Here is a 19,532-nt window from a genome sequence, read left to right as displayed (position 1 = left end):
ACGCAACATGACACATTTTCTTTAGGGGAATTAATCATTTACGAGTTTTAAACCAATTAAAATTCTGTAGTAGAGTAATTAAGCCATGTCTCTTAGCCACGAAGGTTGTACGAATGAGTTCATTGTTGTTATAAAATCTTATTTATCTTTATATAAACCAAATATATATTCTAACCAGCTGTAATAGCAGAGCATCGTCCATGTTGACCACATATATACTCATATTCATACATACTGTATATAAAAGCACCATCTCTCTCTCTCTCTCTCTCTCTCTCTCTCTCTCTCTCTCTCGATATATATATATATATATATATATATATATATATATATCAAACAACAAATACGGCAATTTCCAGTCTACTGCAAGTCAAATACCTCAGACATGTCCTTATGCCTGGGGTTTGGCCAGTTTTCGCAATTTGATCTCTCACAGCAAACCAACGTAGTATGGCTGCCCCTGACTAATAAAAGTTTGTTGACCATGGCGATACACAAAATCTTTAACCTCGTTAAGTTATCCACATTCGGAAAGGGATGCATATATATCAGACTATACGATCAACAAGATAAGTAACGTTACATATGGTCTGTACTTGGACGATTGCCCACTAGCACAGAAGACGTTCAAGTTTCCTTTGGGCTAGTAATCAACCCAAAACCGGGGAGATGGGATAACCTTTTTGGAAACCACTTAATTTAGGGAGCGTAGTGCGAGTAAAAAAAAGACCATTTTCAGCATATCTACATATTAAGCTAATTCTGTGTGTTACTAAAGCAGAGTTACCTATTTAAACATTCATACGTGCACCAATGAAACATACCAATTATAGAAGCAATGTTGAAGGGAACACTTAACTTGAACACAGTCTTAAGATAAGCTTTGGCTAACTCATTTTAACACATGACCCTTATTAAGAGTGTTCTTCAGCATTTAATCAAAATTTTCGTGGGCATATAATTCACAATTTTGCCTGCTCCTCTTGTAATCATCTTTTATAGAAATGTTATGCGCTTTTTTTCCCTCTCATCTCCAAAATATCCAACTCCATCAATTTTTGTTCAGACGCCTTCTCTCAACTTGCAAAATGAAATTTAAATTCTTTACCAAATTAATATTCACCTACTGCATGCAAGTATGGTCTCTCTCTCTCTCTCTCTCTCTCTCTCTCTCTCTCTCTCTCTCTCTCTCTCACCGTAATACTAAGGGGTAGGTTGACTGAAGCAACCTCGCCGCTACTTTCCTCGTCCATCAAACCTCTTTTCTTCATATCATCCTCACCTTACTTAACAACCTTACTCAACAACCTCCCCTCTCTCTCTCTCTCTCTCTCTCTCTCTCTCTCTCTCTCTCTCTCTCACGAAAAAATAAATTATCAGATGAAAACAAATAATAGACCCAAGAGACTCTACCCGGACCTACATACTTTTAGGGAAGAGCAAGAACAAGAAAAAAAAGAAAGATTTAGTCTGCAATTTGCTGAAAAGAGGGAATTGCAGATTTGGCGAAAGATGCTACTACAAGCATCCAAAGATATGCCATAATTATGAAATATATGGTAAATATGCGTATTTAGACAGATATGGAGACGGATGCAGAGATCTCCATCCAAAAATATGCAAAAACCTGAAAGAAGGAAAAGGATGCAAATTCAACAAAAATTGTTGATATATACATCCTGCAATCATGAATGAAAGTCAGAAAACTCAGCAAACAGAAAAGAAAAATGAAAGCAAAAATGAATCAAAAAAAAAAAAAAAAAAAAAAAAAAAAAAAAAACAAGCAGAGTATATACGGCGCTATGCACAAAAGTCCCCAAAATATGATGCCTTTCAGCCCAAATATGCACAATTAAGAGCACAACTACAAAGAATGCATCTATAATGCCAGGGGTTGGTGCAGATATGGGGATAATTGCAGGTATACACACAAAAATAAATATGAAGGCGAAAGAGCAAATATAATAGAAAAGCTGGATTTTTTAATGGCAGAATTCCTGGAAATGAAGAAAAGAACTTCATATCAGAACAGGATGGAAGCATAGGAGAATCCATATTATTACCAATATTAAATAATGGAGATGGAACACAAACCCTAATAGTGATGAATGCACAGGGTTCAGTTACGAGTAACTCTAAAAGGAAAATAGAGTTCTTAGAACTAACCCAAACTGAAAAAATAGATATATCAAATATAAGTGAAACATGGTACTCCCAAGAGACTGACAGTGATGACCAGATAAAGGGTTTCCAAACATATAGATCAGACAGAACTAATAGGAATCAAGGGGGAACCCCAATAGGCTATATGGAAGAGACATAAATCAAGGAAAAGTCTGTGAAAAAACAGCAACACAGAATGTGAATTGATTGCGGTAGAATTTTAATATGAAAAACTAATGAACATTGTAGTTTACAGACCCCCAAATACTAAGGAGTTTGACATAATAATAGAAAAAAACAGAAGATATATGTAGAAACCATAAAGACTGGAATATACTCCTATCCAGAGATTTTAACTTTCTTTTCGTGGATTGGAAAGAACGGATAGAAGAAAGTGGATGTACATATACATATAAAAAAGAGAGTAATACTAGCGCAGAAGATATGAGACAATTTGAAAAGCTTCAAGATATGCTATTAGAACATATGTAATAAATAAACCACATTCCAACAAGAAAAGAAAATGTCCTAGATTTAGTATTTGTGAATGAGGTGAATTATGTTAATGAAATAATAGTGTATAACACGGGAATTTCAGACTACAATGTCATAGAATTAATAGTCCATTCCAAAGCAAGTGATCGCAGAGATAATCAAAGCACAAAACGTTGGGAAGGATATGGAAAATGTAATTTTTAAAGTAAGAATATAAAATGGTCAGAAATAAATGAAGAACTAAACAAAGAATAGAAAAATGTATTCATAAGTGATAATATACAGGTAAATAAGGACATACTGTACAAAATACTGGAGAAAATTGTTGAAAAATATGTACCGAAAAAAAAAAAACAATAAACAACAGACATGCATACCAAGAGACAGAAGGATCTTATTTCAGAAAATTAGAAAGTGGAAGAAAAATCTTTCAAAAGAAAAAAATGTATGGAAAATGATGGAAATAAAAAGTAAGATAGAAAATGCAGAAAAAAAGATTATTCAATCGAAAGAAAATGAAAAAGGGACTTAGAAGAAAGGACACTTCAAAATATAAAAATAAAACCCAAAGTACTTTACTCCTATGCAAAAAATATGAATAAAGGGAGATTAGAAATAAGCCCTCTAAGAATTGAAGGACGGTTAACGAATAAAAAAAAAAGAAATATGCAACATATTAGCAGAAAAATATAAGAGCGAGTTCACGCCAAGAATTGCGAATGAGAATAATGAAACAGAAATGAGAGAAGAAAATGTTGAATATCTAACGGATATAGATATTAATGAAGCAGATATTGTCAAGGCTATAAGCGAAATTAAAAATGGATCGGCGGCCGGACCAGATGGAGTTCCAGCGATTTTGTTAAAAAAAAACTGCTCACACTATCGCAAAGCAGCTTGCAATACTGCTAAGAAAAAGTGTAAATATGATCGAGATACATGCTAAGCATTAATTAGCTTATATAACCCCTATTTTCAAAAGTGGATCAAGACTAGAGGCAAGCAATTCTAGACCTGCTAGTCTAACATCACATATTATGAAAGTGTATGAAAGGGTAATAAAGAAAATAATGAATCATTTGGTTAAAAAAAAATTGTTTAATATAGGTCAACACGGTTTTATGCCCGGAAAAAGTACACAAGCCCAACTAGCCCCACTATGAAAACATAAAAAATATGATAAATGAAAAAGACACAGATGTGACCTAACTAGATTTTGCAAAAGCCTTTGACAAGGTAGACCATAATATATTAGAGAAAAAAATTAGAAAGCATACTGTAATATTGTGGGAAAGATAGGAAAATGGGTAAAAGAATTTTTGCAAAACAGATAACAGATAGTGGTTGCAAATGACAAGAAATCAGATGAAGATCAGGTAATATTTGGCGTGTCACAGGGTACGGTATTAGCTGCACTGCTGCTTGTTATTATGATCTCAGACATAGACTGTAATGTTAAAGACTCTGTAGAGAGAAGTTTCGCCGATGACACAAGAATAGCCTAAGAAGAAATTACTTGTGATGGAGATAGGAACTCATTACAAAGAGATCTAAACAAAATATATGAATGGGCGGAGATAAATAGGAAAGCATTTAACTCCGGTAAATTCGAATCAATAAACTATGGAAACAGAGAAGGATTGGTAAATGCATACAGGGGACCTATTAACGAGACAATCACAAACAAGGAGGCAATTAAAGACCTTGGTGTAATGTTAAACAGGAATATATCATGCAACGACCATATAGCAACACTGCTGGCTAAATGTAAAGCAAAAATGGGAATGATATTCGGACACTTTAAAACAAGAAAAGCTGAACACATGATTATGCTTTACAAAACTTATGTACGTAGTACACTCGAGTACTGCAATGTGATATGGTACCCACACTACCAAAAGGATATTGCACAAATATAGAGTGTACAAAGGTCCTTTACTGCTAGAATAGAAGAAGTTAAGGACATTGACTACTGGGAAAGACTGCAATTTCTAAAACTGTACAGTCTAGAAAGGAGAAGAAAACGCTACATAATAATACAAGCATGGAAGCAAAAAGAAGGAATTACTGAAAACATCATGGAGCTAAAAATATCAGAAAGAGCAAGCTGAGGTAGATTAATAGTGCCCAAAACTATACCAGGAAAACTAGGGAAGGCGCACAGGACATTAATCAACTACGCACCAGCATCGATAATGCAGCGACTATTTAATGCGCTGTCAGCTCATCTAAGAAACATATCAGGAATGAGCATAGATGTGTTTAAGAATAAGCTTGATACTTAATATGCATCCCAGACAATCCAAGACTGGAAGATGCAAAATGCACCGGAAGATGCATCAGCAACTCTCTGGTGGATATACGAGGTGCCTCACACTGAGGGACCTGAGGAAACCCAAACCTAGAATAAGGATATCTCTCCGTTATACCTCTTGATGCAACCTCTCCTATGCTTTCAATCAAATGCTTCCTCTTCCATCAAATCTTTCTCTTCATATCAACCCCCCCTCTCTCCTCTCTCTCTCTCTCTCTCTCTCTCTCTCTCTCTCTCTCTCTCTCTCTCTCTCTCTCTCTCTCTCTCTCTCTCTCCGTTATACTAAGGAGTCAGTTGCCTGATGCAACCTCTCCTATGTTTTCTATCAAATGCTTCCTCATCCATCAAACCTCTTCTCTTCATATCATCCTCACCTTATTTAACAACCTCTCTCTCTCTCTCTCTCTCTCTCTCTCTCTCTCTCTCTCTCTCTCTCTCTCTCTCTCTCTCTCTCTCTCCGTTATACTAAGGGGTCGGTTGCCTGATGCAGCTCTCCTATGTTTTCTATCAAACCCTTCCTTGTCCATCAAACCTCTTTTCTTCATATCATCCTCATCTTATTTAACAACCTTATTCATTCTGTCTGTCTCTCTGTCTCTGTCTCTGTCTCTGCTCTCTCTCTCTCTCTCTCTCTCTCTCTCTCTCTCTCTCTCTCTCTCTCTCTCTCTCTCTCTCTCTCTCTCTCTCTCACCGTTATACTAAGGGGTCGATTGATTGATGCAACCTCTCCTATGCTTTCTATCAAATGCTTCTTCGTCCATTAAACCTCTGTTCTTCATATCATCCTCACCTTATTCATCTCTCTCTCTCTCTCTCTCTCTCTCTCTCTCTCTCTCTCTCTCTCTCTCTCTCTCTCTCTCTCATGGATACGAGAGCAAACTAAAGTAGGGGATATCCTCTAGCTACATGTAGGAAATAGAAATGGACGTTGGCAGGACATATTTATGAGAAAGACAGATAATAGATGGAGATGAAGAATAACAGAATGGGTCCCTAAATGTAGCAAAGCAGCAGGGGAAGGAAGAAAAGACGATGAATTGTCCAACTAAGAAAGTTTGCGGATGTGAACGGGCATATAAAGACCATAAACAGACGCACGTGGAAGGATATGGTTGAGACCTTTGTTCTGCAGTGGACTAGTAACGACTGGTGATTATATATATATATATATATATATATATATATATATATATATATATATATATATATATATATATAAACACACACACACATGATTATGTGGAAATCACGACTAATGACACGGGACGGGCATAAAATATGTACTAAAATCACTAAATGATAAATGAAAAAGACTATTGGAGTTAGTACTTTCATCTTGCTCGTTGTGAGTCTGATGATGTCATTAATAATGCGAAAGAACTACCTTCAATTAAGCCTTTTCACTTTTCTTTTCAAGGCTGTAAGTAATATACATACATACATACATACATACATTATATATATATATATATATATATATATATATATATATATATATATATATATATATACATATATATATATACATAAAGACCATTTCCAAATGTACCACATCCCAATTTATTCAGTGCTATATCTAGGTAAACGTAATGCAATCTCATTATGAACATACTAGGCCCCAACAACAATATTGTTAAGGATAGAGCTCTTAGGACGGGCATCATTATGCCCTTATCTACCTGAAATACAATCGATACAATACAATACAAACATGTAATGAGAATGGGTTGTTCTTTAAGGCCAAAAACTGAATGTCTTCTTGATATTAGGCAAAGTAAATCACTATTATCATTATAATAATAATTGTTTAGCTGCAGCTCTACATGGAAAAGCAGAATGGCGCAAGCTCCTTGTATAACAAGGTATATAGACCAGTAATGTTGTGAATAAAGAAATGTGTACTATATAAAAATCAAGAATGTGGGAAACAGAATAACATTTAAACTATGAAATGTGAATCATACACAGCTTCTAAAACAAATAAAAGACTATTGGTACTTTATTTGAAAAGAGAAGATGGGAGCCTGATAAATTCCTATTCACTTCTGTTTGATAACGATTTAAAGTTATTCAAGTTACTATCATATCATTACTGACTGAATATAGATAAATAATGAACTCGATATCAAATATTATACTAGCATTATCACTTTCTTTCACATCATTCAGGTTCTTCATGAGGACTATCTACTGTACTATCGACAGCAGTAATCCATTTCGCTGGGATGGAGGGGGTGGTGCCACGAACATTTGCTTCGACGCACATCCACTCCCTGTTTTCCCAAGATAGCAACCATTTTGTAGCCAAATTAGCTTACTTTCAACTACTTTCTAGGCCTAAAAAGTTAAAATATAAAACAGGTTCGGCATTATAATTAGATTGGTATATATGGGACTGGTTCGGCTCTTTTGGGTGGGATTCTTGATTTTTAACCAAAATAAAATCAAATAACATTATATAAACCTCATTAATATCAAGCTAAAGTAAAATTTTACATTTTAATAGAATATACATCATTTAACAAGGATACTAATTCAACGAGAATTCGTATGCAGTATTTTATATGAGGAATTAAGTATCCTTTGAATGTCTCAACTTCTTTGGTCTTTATATATGTGAGTGTATGTATATATATATATATATATGTATATATATATATATATATATATATATATATATATATATATATATATATATATATATATATATATATATATATATATATATATATATATATAAATTATATACGCGATTAAAATCAGATCTTTAATGCCTTTTGTCTTGTACACCGAATTCTATCAACCTACTCTACAATTCTTGTTCTGCTGTATCTCAACTCCTGTCTGTTTTTGGTTTCGTAGAATGTACGTCATTCCAATATTTCTCTAGTATTACGAATCTTGAATTTTACTTAAGCAATAGTTAAAAATTTTCAAGAGTACTATTTCAGAATGGTTATGTTAAATAAACTTTTCTTTGCGAGAAGTCGACAGAAGCCATGAATACGAGACATAATAATTACAATAGTATACGCTAAAATAATTTTCTTCATTAGCAAAGCTTTCATAAAAGAAAACGGGTATTCAGACTTTGGGACACTAAAGTATAACAAGAGCTGCTGTGCTATCCCACTACAAAAAAAATTGGATTTTTTAATAAACAAATTTTGGCATGGCACCAGGAGAAAAATGTAAAGATAGACGATTAAAAAAAATGGATGAATATCAGTTGAATTACTCATTTTATGAACGAATAGCGACTGGCTTTAAGAAAATCAGAAAAATTGGTGAAGGTATTCAATAAAAAAAGAATTATTTCACATTACAAAGTTTCCCTCATCCTCATCATCAATATCCAATCCAACCCCTATTGACGCAAAGGGCCTCGGTTAAATTTCGCCAGTCGTCTCTATCTTGAACTTTCAATTCAATACTTCAACATTCATCATCTCCTACTTCGCGTTTCTTAGTCCTCAGCTATGTAGGCCTGAATCTCCCGACTGAACGTTTGGTGAACTAATCTCTTTTGGGGAGTGCGAGGAGCAAACCATCTCCGTCTACCCCTCATCCACATATGGCACTCGAGTAATCTCTATTATATTTTCATTTCTAATCCTGCCCTGCCATTTAACTCCTAATATCCTTTTGAGGGCTTTGATATCAAATCTATCATGTCCATAGAGTAACACCGATCTCACTAAACTGATATATAGTCTGATTTTTATATATAATTTCAGGAGATTTGATTTCCAAATTTTACTTAACCTAGCCATTGTCTGAGTTGTTTTTTTCAATCTTTCACTAAACACGAATTCTCAAGACCCTGTATTGGAGATCATAGTTCCTAAATACTTGAATGATTCTACCACATTAATCCTTTCTCCCTCCAATGATATTTCATCTTCCATTGCATACTCCGTTCATCTTCATCTCTGTCTTCTATTTATCTTCAGCCCAACCTTATGGGATATTTCATGCATTGTGGTAAGCAATCATTGCAAATCCTGTGGTGTTCTGCTAACAAGGACAGCATCATCAGCATACTCTAGGTCTGCTAAATCACCAATCCAATCCAATTCTTCTCCACCATCTCTGACTTCTACGCATTACAAAACCAATGAGGAGGATAAACAACATAGGTGACAACACATTCCCTTGGAGTACTCCACTGTTCACTGGATATTCATTTGATAAGACTCCATTTACATTAACTTTGCACTTGCTATGCTCATGAACAGACAATTAAATTTACATATTTATAAGGAATTCCATAATAACGCAGGACTCTCCACAAAATTGGTCGGTGCACACTATCAAAGGCTTTTTCAGAGTCCACAAATGCCATCAAAAGTGGTTTTCTATTTTCTACGCATTGCTGTACATGTCTCCAAATGTCAATTTGGTCAGTGCAACTTCTACCTTTTCTAAATCCTGCTTGTTCATCTCTCAGCTTTTCATCAGTCCTACTCTCCAGTCTCTTTAGAATAACCATACTATATATTTTCATAACAACTGACGTAGGTGTTATGCCTCTGTAATTATTGCAGTCAGTCAGGTCTCATTTTTTTCTATTCTCACCAACACTCCTAACTTCAATTCATCAGGTTTTGCCTCTTCATGCCTAATTCTACAAAATAATCTAGTAAGTAACCTGGGAGTCACTTCATTTTCGGCCAGAATCCTCTCGGCAGTTATTCCATAGTATCCAGGGGCGTTCCATCTCTTTAGTTTTTTAGGATAGCTTCGACTGCAAACACAATGAATTAATTCATGGGAAAATCAAGGTCTTTATCAGCTTCAAGTATATCAATCCAATTATTCCCTTCACATCTTTTCATAACCTCATTAAAGTGTTCCATCCAACGTTGTCTTCCTTCATCTTCTGTTGCTATAACAGAACCATCTCTCTTTTTGATGGGTATATGCTTCTTCTTTGCTCCAGTCGAGATTCCATTAATAATTCTATGAGCTATTCTCACACCATAGCCGGTTCCTGAATTCACAGCATTGTCAGCCTCATATCCGCTTTAGTCTTAATATGCTCTCCAGTCCTTCCTGGCTTTTCTTTTGACCTCACTATCAATACTGGAATACTTATCATGTTCTACCTTGTAATTTTCATTACTTTCTCAAAAACTTTCAACTATCAATTTCTGGCCTTGTCTCCCTTTTATAGTATCCCACGCATCATTTGATATCCATGGCTTTCTCCTTGTAACTGCGTGTTCCAAGACTTCACTACCAACTGCCTGATATATCTTCTTCATATCACAACATTTTTCATCAATTGTCTGTTCTTCGTCTCAAAGTTTTCCTCACACCATAAAATTTTTTGGCTATCCTTTATTTTATGATAGGTTTAGCATTCACTGTTAAAAACTATTAGCTAATTCGGAACTAGCTTCTTTTGCTGAGTTATATACCAGTAATTGTTATACAAGAATGAAAGAAAAAAATTAAAACATATTAATGTTGGTGTTTACGAAAAGTGGAACTTATAAGGTAAATTCATGTTGGTCTTTTTGGATGGAAAAAAATGATATTAGTAACATCGTTCATCTGTTTTATCCTGATTATATTTTACAAGGAACCCATTGCTTACATTATACATTTCAAGGCATTATAATCTTACACCGCTAAAACACTGCATTTATCAAGATACGTTTCAGGGCATTATAATCTTACACCGCTAAAACACTGCATTTATCAAGATTACATCAATTGAATTTTGTTTACTTTCTTAAAAGAAAATTTTCTTTTCGGAAAAATCATTCAAATCTAAAAATTCCCAATCACGGGCAACAATAAGCTATTATTTCCAAGTGTCACTGTAAAAAAAAAAAAAAAAAAAAAAAAAAAAAAAAAAAAAAAAAAATCTCAGGTATGTGGGCCGCCGATGGGTAAGGGGTTTTAAAATCACTGGTTACGAGAAGAAATGATTGAAAATCACAAATGTAATACAGAGTCACACTAATCAACAATGTTTCCCATGCAGATACAAGTCACTGGAGAAAAATGCAAACTACTAAACTGTCCACTGGCGAGTCAATGAGTGAAGTATTCTTCAAATTACTGGCTATGGCTTAAAATGCTCGCAAACACGAGTTTTCCATGTAACCAAAGCAATATATACAATTGAACCCTGTGAGGTAAGCGCCTTAATATCCCTCTCCAGACTCCACCAAACTTACAAAAAATATAATGGTTGTGGTGGCCTATTGGATACGTCCCTGCTTGGTGATCTGCCGGTCTGGATTTCGAGTCCCGCTCAAGCTTGATAGTTTCTTGTAATGTCTGCACTCTCGCCATCCTTGTGAACTATTGAAGGGGGTCTTGAGGGAGCCTATAGGTCTACCAGCAACCATTGCCTGACCCTCCCTGGTCATAGCTTGGGTCGAGAGGGTGCTTGGGTGCTGATCCTATGTATATATGGCCAGTCTCTAAGGCACTGTCCTGCGAGTTAAGGCATAATCACTGTCCTTTTGCCTCTGCCATTAATTAGTGGCCTTTACATCTTTAAACTGGAAATAGATGGAAGACAGGTAGGGATCAAACACAAAGCATTGGAAGAGCACAACGACAAAAAGGCATTGGTGATCCAGGCAGAGACAAGATGGCTGTCATGCTTAAGCTACTTAAGTTGACATTTCGCAGCGTAACTAACCAAGAAATAAAAAGAGAAAGAAGCTGAAAATTGTATTAAAAACCTAAATAAAAATTTTCTATATAGTACTTAATTACATGAACGGATGACGTGAAAGTACGCCATAGGATCCTTAGAGGGTTATAACAAAAACAGGCTGGGAAATAATTCCAATTTTAGAAATATAAAACTCCTTGACTTGCTTCTAACTTTTAACCAATTACTTTTCTGGAGGAACAATGCCACTATTATTAATGTAAAAATGTCTAAAATTTGGCTTTCAAGTCGTATCTACCTTTTTCTAAATAATTGTAACTATTCAGCATTTCAAAACTAGAACTCGCAACAATAGTGCGGGAGCTCACAGAGATTAGTATTACATTTCGAGTACAAAAGGTTTGATAGCTAAAATCATCAGCTAGTATGATGGGGATCCCCGAATGGTCATTCTTAAGTTATGCCGTTGGTGCGTTGAGTAGGGGGCGCAGCTTGAACTGCCCCCCCCCCCCCCCCCCAAATCCGGTTTAAATTGAATTTTGGAGTACATCAACCAAACCTGTGATAAAAGTTTCGTTTTGGCGCTGTGATTACAGATGTGCCATTCTTAAATGGCGTAATTGGTGCAAAACGCATTTAAGAAGGGCTCAAAGGGGGCGCTACTGTCACATTTAAATCACAATTTGAGTACATCAATGAAAGTTTGTGGAAATATACCTTAGAGCTTCCTGATGAAGAATCAGTCATTCTTAAGTGTCAAATTTGGTGCAAAACCCATTTAAAAACGACCTAAAAAGGGCGCTATTTTTTTGCACATTTAAAACACGTCTTACGTACATTAATGAAACTTTGTAGAAATATTCTTTAGACCTTCCAGATAAAGGATCAACAGTTCTTAAGAGTCGAAGTTGGTGCAAAACCCATTTAAGAACGGCCTAAAGAGGGTGTTACTATTAGGTTATTGAAAAGGCCTATATTCCCTTTCTTTAGGCCTATATATTCACTCATTTCTTCTCCTCCACATGTGCCACAACACGCTATTGTGAGCTCATCTGTTTATGTTATTACTACTGTTGTTTCACTGAATATATAAGTGATAAAATTTTTTGAATGATAGTACTAATTGTAACTTTTCTTTTCAGGGGCTCGTGATTATAAAAATTAGGGTTGCATAATACCAGTATAGTGGCTACTTTACTTTGTATGGAAGATAGCCAGTTAAGAAGGGTTTAACTGATGTTTTTATTATTCCCTTTGGCTGAATAATTGATCACAAATTTTGTAATATTTTTTAATTAATTTAAAATTTTGATAACCCACTAACATATTGAGGTCTTTTGTGAGTTTACAGGTTATTTCAAAATTTAAGGAAAACTCATAACAGAATCAGGACGACCAGACATGCCAATAGAGACTGGGGTCCTTACACCAGGTTCTTTGATTGGGTTCCTCACAGGTAAACACTTCAACCAATGCCTGAGCCTCTAACCTCTCTTTGCCTTGCCTTCGAAAGCCTGCATTTCAAGGCCTTTCTAGAAACATGTGATTACAGTGAAGAGCTTCATACCCTGATATCTACTGTGAAAGGAAATACCAATGCAGAAAACCATGGGATTGAGCTGGTGATCAATGCAGATCTTTTTGAAAAATTTTTGAAAGAGTATTCTGAATTCACCAAGACAACTGTATCAGGAGCTCATGGATACACTGCAAAGTTCTGGATGATGTATGTGGAGTACATTAACATGTTTCACCAACTTGAAAGAGCTATCTGGACAAATAACATCGAGCTCTGTCTTCACACTTACACTGATTATTGACCCGTCCTTTGCCACAGGCCACATCAACTATTCCCAGTGGTTAACAAAATACCAATTAGTGCTATTGAATATTGATACGACTCGTCCCAGACTTAGAGAGATACTTAATCGGGGTGTATACACAGTGCGAAGGACAGAACATGATTTCAGCAGAATTCTTGTAGATTTACAACTGGAACAAACTATTAATGCCGACGCTACATCTCGACTGACAGGAATTACCTCTTTCACTAATGACTACTCCGCTCACCTTAGATGGATGGTAACAAAGGCTACCCAAGCATCGTTCATTAGTCAGCAGCAAGAGAGGACAGGATTGACTAGCAAAGATGATTTTACTACAGAACTTAGGCCAAGACGAATTCAAGGTGACAATGAGGATCTTCAGAAAATCATCTTAGATACGAACAATCTATTTGAAACACGGGAAGGTTCAGACGTATTGTACAATATTTCCACAGGAAAAGGTACCAATGATGAAATCCATGAATGCCTTCTCTGTGTACCAACCAAAGGAAAAGTCAGACACAAGGAATGCATCCAGGCTTGCATGAGTAATCTACATAAAATTTGTTTGAAAATCTAATAAAGAAGGAAAAGCTGAAAACCTTTGTAGATGGCTGAGCAAGCAATCGTCGGATAAATAACACTTTAAGTTGCAGTGCTTAAGGGATCACGTGATCTGATGGGACGTCTCCTTGTACTGTCCACCAAGAAGAGACAATGACATGCAGCATATTCTCCAGTACCCATTGATTCCAATACCTCTGTCCTTGACCAGCCCTGAAGAAGTGATGTCAAAGACCGATAGGAGTGCGCTCTTTAATATATCGAGAGTAAATTGAAAGGTCTTGAACAGCAGCCAAAGCACTTCAGTGCTTATATCATAGATGGACATTTTCTCTTACATACCTTGCCACTAAATTTGTCCCCACATACAGAGGACTAGCCAGAAGTATTCTTACCCAGAGTTTAACAATGTCAGCCAAACGCATACACACAGACTTTGATGACTATCCACAGACTTCAATTAAGGACACTGAAAGAGACAGGTGGGGACCTGACAACAGAACCTTCATCATCACAGGGTCAGAGCAGAGACGAGTGCCAAGAAATCTAAACGATGCCCTAAAGTCCAAGTCCTTCAAGAAGCAGTTACCTCAGTTTCTTACCAATGAATGGCAAAACTCTTCATATGCTAAAATTTTTGGCGATTGTGAAGTCTTCCTAGATGTGTAAGGGGAATGTTATAAGTTCCAGGTGACAGAGGGTATGATACAGCGAAACGCAGTAAATGAATTAGCCCTTATCAGTTGATCATGAGAATTGACACAGTGGTCACAGCATCCGACACAGATATTGCAATGAAATTATTGTACCACTGCAATAGCTTTCAGCCAACATTGCGGATGGATATAAGAACAGTTTCAAAGAGCAATCGTCATTAGGTCAGCCTGACTGCAATATGGAAGGAACTAATACCATATCTTTGTGCAGCATTGCCAGCTTTCCATGCCTTCACAGGTACAGAGTATGCATCAGCGTTTGTCAGATAAGGGAAGGTTAGGCCTCTCCAAACTCTAGGAAAGCAACCTGACTATCAGAAGACTTTCAGAGTAATGGCAATGAGCTCTACAATTTCTAGTACGACGAATGAAGCTCTTCAGAGGTTCACAGCCACAATGTATGGAGCTGAGGATAAAGCAAACACTTGGCTAAATGAATTGAGGTATGAGAAGTTTATGAAGACATGGACCAAATCGAAATGGAAAATACCTACTAGCCAATTTGAAGGGCATAGATGCAAGTGGACTACTACCTTGCGAAGACGAGCTCAGTCCTTAAATTGAGCGTGCCTTTATTGTTGCTAACAACAAAGAGCAGATCAAACTCATATAGAGCAGCATCCCTCTGAAGAAAATAGCTGGCAGTTGGTTGATGGCTATTACAAACCGGTTAGATTCGAAGGGGAGCATTTCCATGAATGCCTTATCCCAGAAACAGATGATTTAGAAGCATTGGACAATGATGAGGACGACTTGGACATTGCATCTTCAGATGAAGATGAGTGTTGTGATGAGGATGACTAAAATCTTGTTACAGAAAGGCAAGCTGAGATGATAATTAACTATACCAGTAAATACTAGTTGAACTCATGATTATAAGTATATTCACATACCTTTCCTAACAGAGAGAGAGAGAGAGAGAGAGAGAGAGAGAGAGAGAGAGAGAGAGAGAGAGAGAGAGAGAGAGAGAGAGAAATTCATCAGCAGTTTTAATGTTTCATCTTATAAACTTTAGCAATAGACTTATAGAAAATGTGAAACATGTATGTGTGCACTAATTAATATGAGTGTGTCTATCAAAAGGCAGTTTTGGTTTCAAAGATCATAATCACTTGCAAATAGACATGTTAGTGCCCGGTCATCACCTGTAGCAGCATATTATTAGATAGCAATGTTTTACCATATCTACGACTACTACTATCTTACAAAAGGTGTGAAACATTACATTTAAAGAAAAAAATAATACACGAGTTGAATAAGTTAGATATTAAATTATGATATCCAGTTAAATAGTATAAATGAAGATCGAATTGTAAACAGTATTGGCACGTATGGTATTTCCCACTTCACCAGTGCACCTTTTCTTGTATTCACGCTTCACCAGTGTACCTTTTCTTGTATTCACACTTCACCAATGCACTTTTTTTTGTTTTCACTCTTCACCAGTGCACCTTTTCTTGTATTCGCTCTACACCAGTGAACCTTTTCTTGAATTCACTCTTCACCAATGTACTTTTTCTTGTATTCACTCTTCACCAGTGCACCTTTTCTTGCATTCACTCTTCACCAGTGTACCTTTTCTTGTATTCGCTCTTCACCAGTGCACCTTTTCTTGTATTCGCTCTTCACCTGTGAACCTTTTCTTGAATTCACTCTTCACCAGTGTACTTTTTCTTGTATTCACTCTTCACCAGTTCACCTTTTCTTGTATTCACTGTTCACGAGTGCACTTTGTTTGTAAAAATAAATATATAAATTGCAGTTCCTTTGTTCTTCTATATCATATAAAACAAAGATTCTCACAGTTTTATTCATGGTATATAGAGAGGTCATGGCACTAGAAAATATACGTTAATCCTCCATGTGCTAATATTGCACTCTCTTTAGGCCGTTCTTAAATGTGTTTTGCACCAACTTCAACTCCTAAGAACTGTTGATCCTTTATCAGGAAGGTCTAAAGAATATTTCTACAAAGTTTCATTAATGTACGTAAGACGTGTTTTAAATGTGCAAAAAAATAGCGCCTTTTTTAGGTCGTTCTTAAATGGGTTTTGCACCAAATTTGACACTTAAGAATTACTGATTCTCCATCAGGAAGCTCTAAGGTATATTTCCACAAACTTTCATTGATGTACTCAAATTGTGATTTAAATGTGACAGTAGCGCCCCCTTTGAGCCCTTCTTAAATGCGTTTTGCACCAATTGCGCCATTTAAGAATGGCACATCTGTATTCACAGCGCCAAAACGAAACTTTTATCACAGGTTTGGTTGATGTACTCCAAAATGCAATTTAAACCGGATTTGGGGGGGGGGGGCAGTTCAAGCTGCGCCCCCTACTCAACGCACCAACGGCATAACTTAAGAATGACCATTCGGGGATCCCCATCATACTAGCTGATGATATTAGCTATCAAACCTTTTGTACTCGAAATGTAATACAAATCTCTGTGAGCTCCCGGACTACAAGGAGTGCATCTGTCTGTGTTCAGTTTCCAAAATCATCTTATTTAATAAAAAATAATTTGATAAAATAAAATGTTTAAAATGTGAAAAAAAAAAAATGGTTCTTAGACATTTCATCCAAATATACCGCACCTCAATGCTAAAGCTTTAATTCAAAATGAAGGTAAAAACTAGCTAATTAAGTGATAAGCTCTTTGAAAAGTGAAGCAATGCATGAGATAGTATACGTGGCTTAAAGAGAAATAAACAAAATTACCATTAAATATGTAACTTTTCACTTCGTCTTTCCATTCAATTGCTTTCAGATATTTCAATTACCGCCAAATCAAAATTACCCTTAATAAAAGTTGGAAAACTAGAACCAAACAATAGCTTCAAACTTTTCTTACAAAATTAAACATGAGACAGCGACACATAAAAAAAGGACCAAGGTACCTATCTGGCCTATTAAAGCAGAGATATTATATAACGCAAAACATTTTCAAACATTGCAATTTGGATTTTTTCTAATGTCAATACTGAATGCCTGGTAAAAAACCGAATAGGATATAAGAAATTTCAAGAGTACCACAGGACCCTCTTTCGATAACCTAAATAAATTAAGAGAAATCTTATTATTTTTTAATTCCCACAATTCTGGGGACCACAAAATGTGACCCCGGATCCAGCTTTAAATAGCCATTTACCGGTGAACTAGAGTCCGAGTCTTCATATTGCTATGCATATACTGTATACTGTATATTCTATTGCAGGGCTACTCAACCATTATGAGGAAAGGACCAGTTACACAAGTTCCACTGTATACATAGGTCCGGAAATTTTTATTACATGAAATCGAAAATAAAACAACCAATTCGAGAACAGGGTAGTAAACCATGATTTTTATTAATTTCATTTTCAAAACGTGGAAATAAAAGTATTAAATTTTATACCTAAAGTATGGCAAGACTTGAATGTTTTTCTCTATAAAAACAATTGAAATTGAGAGCTCTAAAATGAAATATTGTTTCATGTTATGCTATTTTAATAATTAAAAAATTACCACTTTTAAAACATACCAAGATATGAACATTCCCTCTCAGAAAATAAAATAAATTTTTAAATTAAAAAAAAAATCAAAACACCACAACAAGAATTTAGTGAGAGAAATTGCACTTTTTGCTTTTTGCTAGTTCCCGGAATTTTGGTACTAATGAAGTAATAGCGAGTCGAAGACAGTGGTGGTGTTCATTGGTCATACAGTAGCGAAACTTGTTCTTCACTAGGTTCACAGTTGAGAAAGCAGATTCGCAGCAGCAAGTGTAGCCAAACATCGTGAGAATTTGCACTGCTAATCTATGAAGAGTAGGAAAATTAGCAGGGGATCCTTCTTTTGACCAAAATGTTTCTGGTGTACAATCACAGAATACTTGTTTCAGCGCTACTTTCTCTTGAGAGTCAATAAGTTCCAGTTGGATTTTAACAGCATCTACCCATTTTCAGGTGAGAATTGCTTCGATTCAAAATTCTGTGATATCTGTCACTAGAAAAAGGTTTTGAATGAACAGCAGCAACTGTTTTCCAAGAACAAAATCATGAAAGCGAACCTTAAAATTGTTGATCAGCTTCTCAATAAATTAGACATACTTAGTGTCTGTTTCATCTTTACGTTCCTCCAAAAGTCTCGGAAAATGGAAATGTTGGCTCTGAATATCGTCCTTGAAAAGTTCAATTTTTTTCTGGAAAGCTTGAATTGCTGAGATCAAGTTGGAGATAGTGTGTTTTTCCCCTTGCAGTTTGACATTGAGATCATTCAAATGTGACATTATGTCTGCCAAAAATCCAACACTTTCAATTTTCCTGTTATCTTTCAAAAATTCAGAAAATGCCTTTGCTTTCACACTGTTTTGGTGCTGACGTTGATCGAAGGAAGTTTACTAGCTTCATAATAGTCTCCATTACTTCACCATATTCATCTCCCAGACTGGCACACAGAACTGATTGGTGAATTATGCAGTGGTAACTTATCATGTCCGGATTATCTTCCTTTAATCTTGCAACTAGTCCCCTTTTTCGACCAACCATGGCTGGAGCTCCATCTGTAGTCACTAAAATGATGGATTTGACATCAATATTTCTTGATTCTAACATGCTTTTCAAGGATCCATAAATATCCTCTCCCCGTGCTCTTCCTTTAAGGTCGGTCACACCCAACAAGTCCTGGCAAAATTTTTTCTCCCCTGCATCATAATATCTCACAAAAACAATGAGTTGAGCATTGTCGGTACTGTCTGTTGATTCATCAATAGCCAGTGAGATACAAGGTGCTTTTTTTCAGTCCTTGATCAAGTTGCAACATAAGATCAATAGC

At 35.9% G+C, this 19,532-nt stretch overlaps 2 protein-coding genes across 2 annotated transcripts in view; both read left to right on the top strand.

The window, feature by feature from the left end:
* The window catches only part of LOC137621652 (ankyrin repeat and BTB/POZ domain-containing protein 2), a 622,846-nt gene that overhangs the window by 381,604 nt on the left and 221,710 nt on the right, over positions 1-19,532 (top strand). The gene's annotated exons all lie outside the window — the stretch shown is intronic.
* The window catches only part of LOC137621360 (uncharacterized), a 47,084-nt gene continuing 42,603 nt past the window's right edge, over positions 15,052-19,532 (top strand). The window contains exon 1 of the mRNA XM_068351659.1: positions 15,052-15,161. Within this exon, the coding sequence (XP_068207760.1) occupies positions 15,052-15,161 (110 nt within the window). The remainder of the gene's footprint in view (positions 15,162-19,532) is intronic.

This window comes from Palaemon carinicauda, chromosome 28 (genome assembly GCF_036898095.1).
Source record: "Palaemon carinicauda isolate YSFRI2023 chromosome 28, ASM3689809v2, whole genome shotgun sequence".
Classification (NCBI taxonomy): Eukaryota; Metazoa; Arthropoda; class Malacostraca; order Decapoda; family Palaemonidae; genus Palaemon; species Palaemon carinicauda.
The sequence above is the reverse complement of the archived record's forward strand: the minus strand, read 5'-3'. Positions and strand labels throughout refer to the sequence as shown.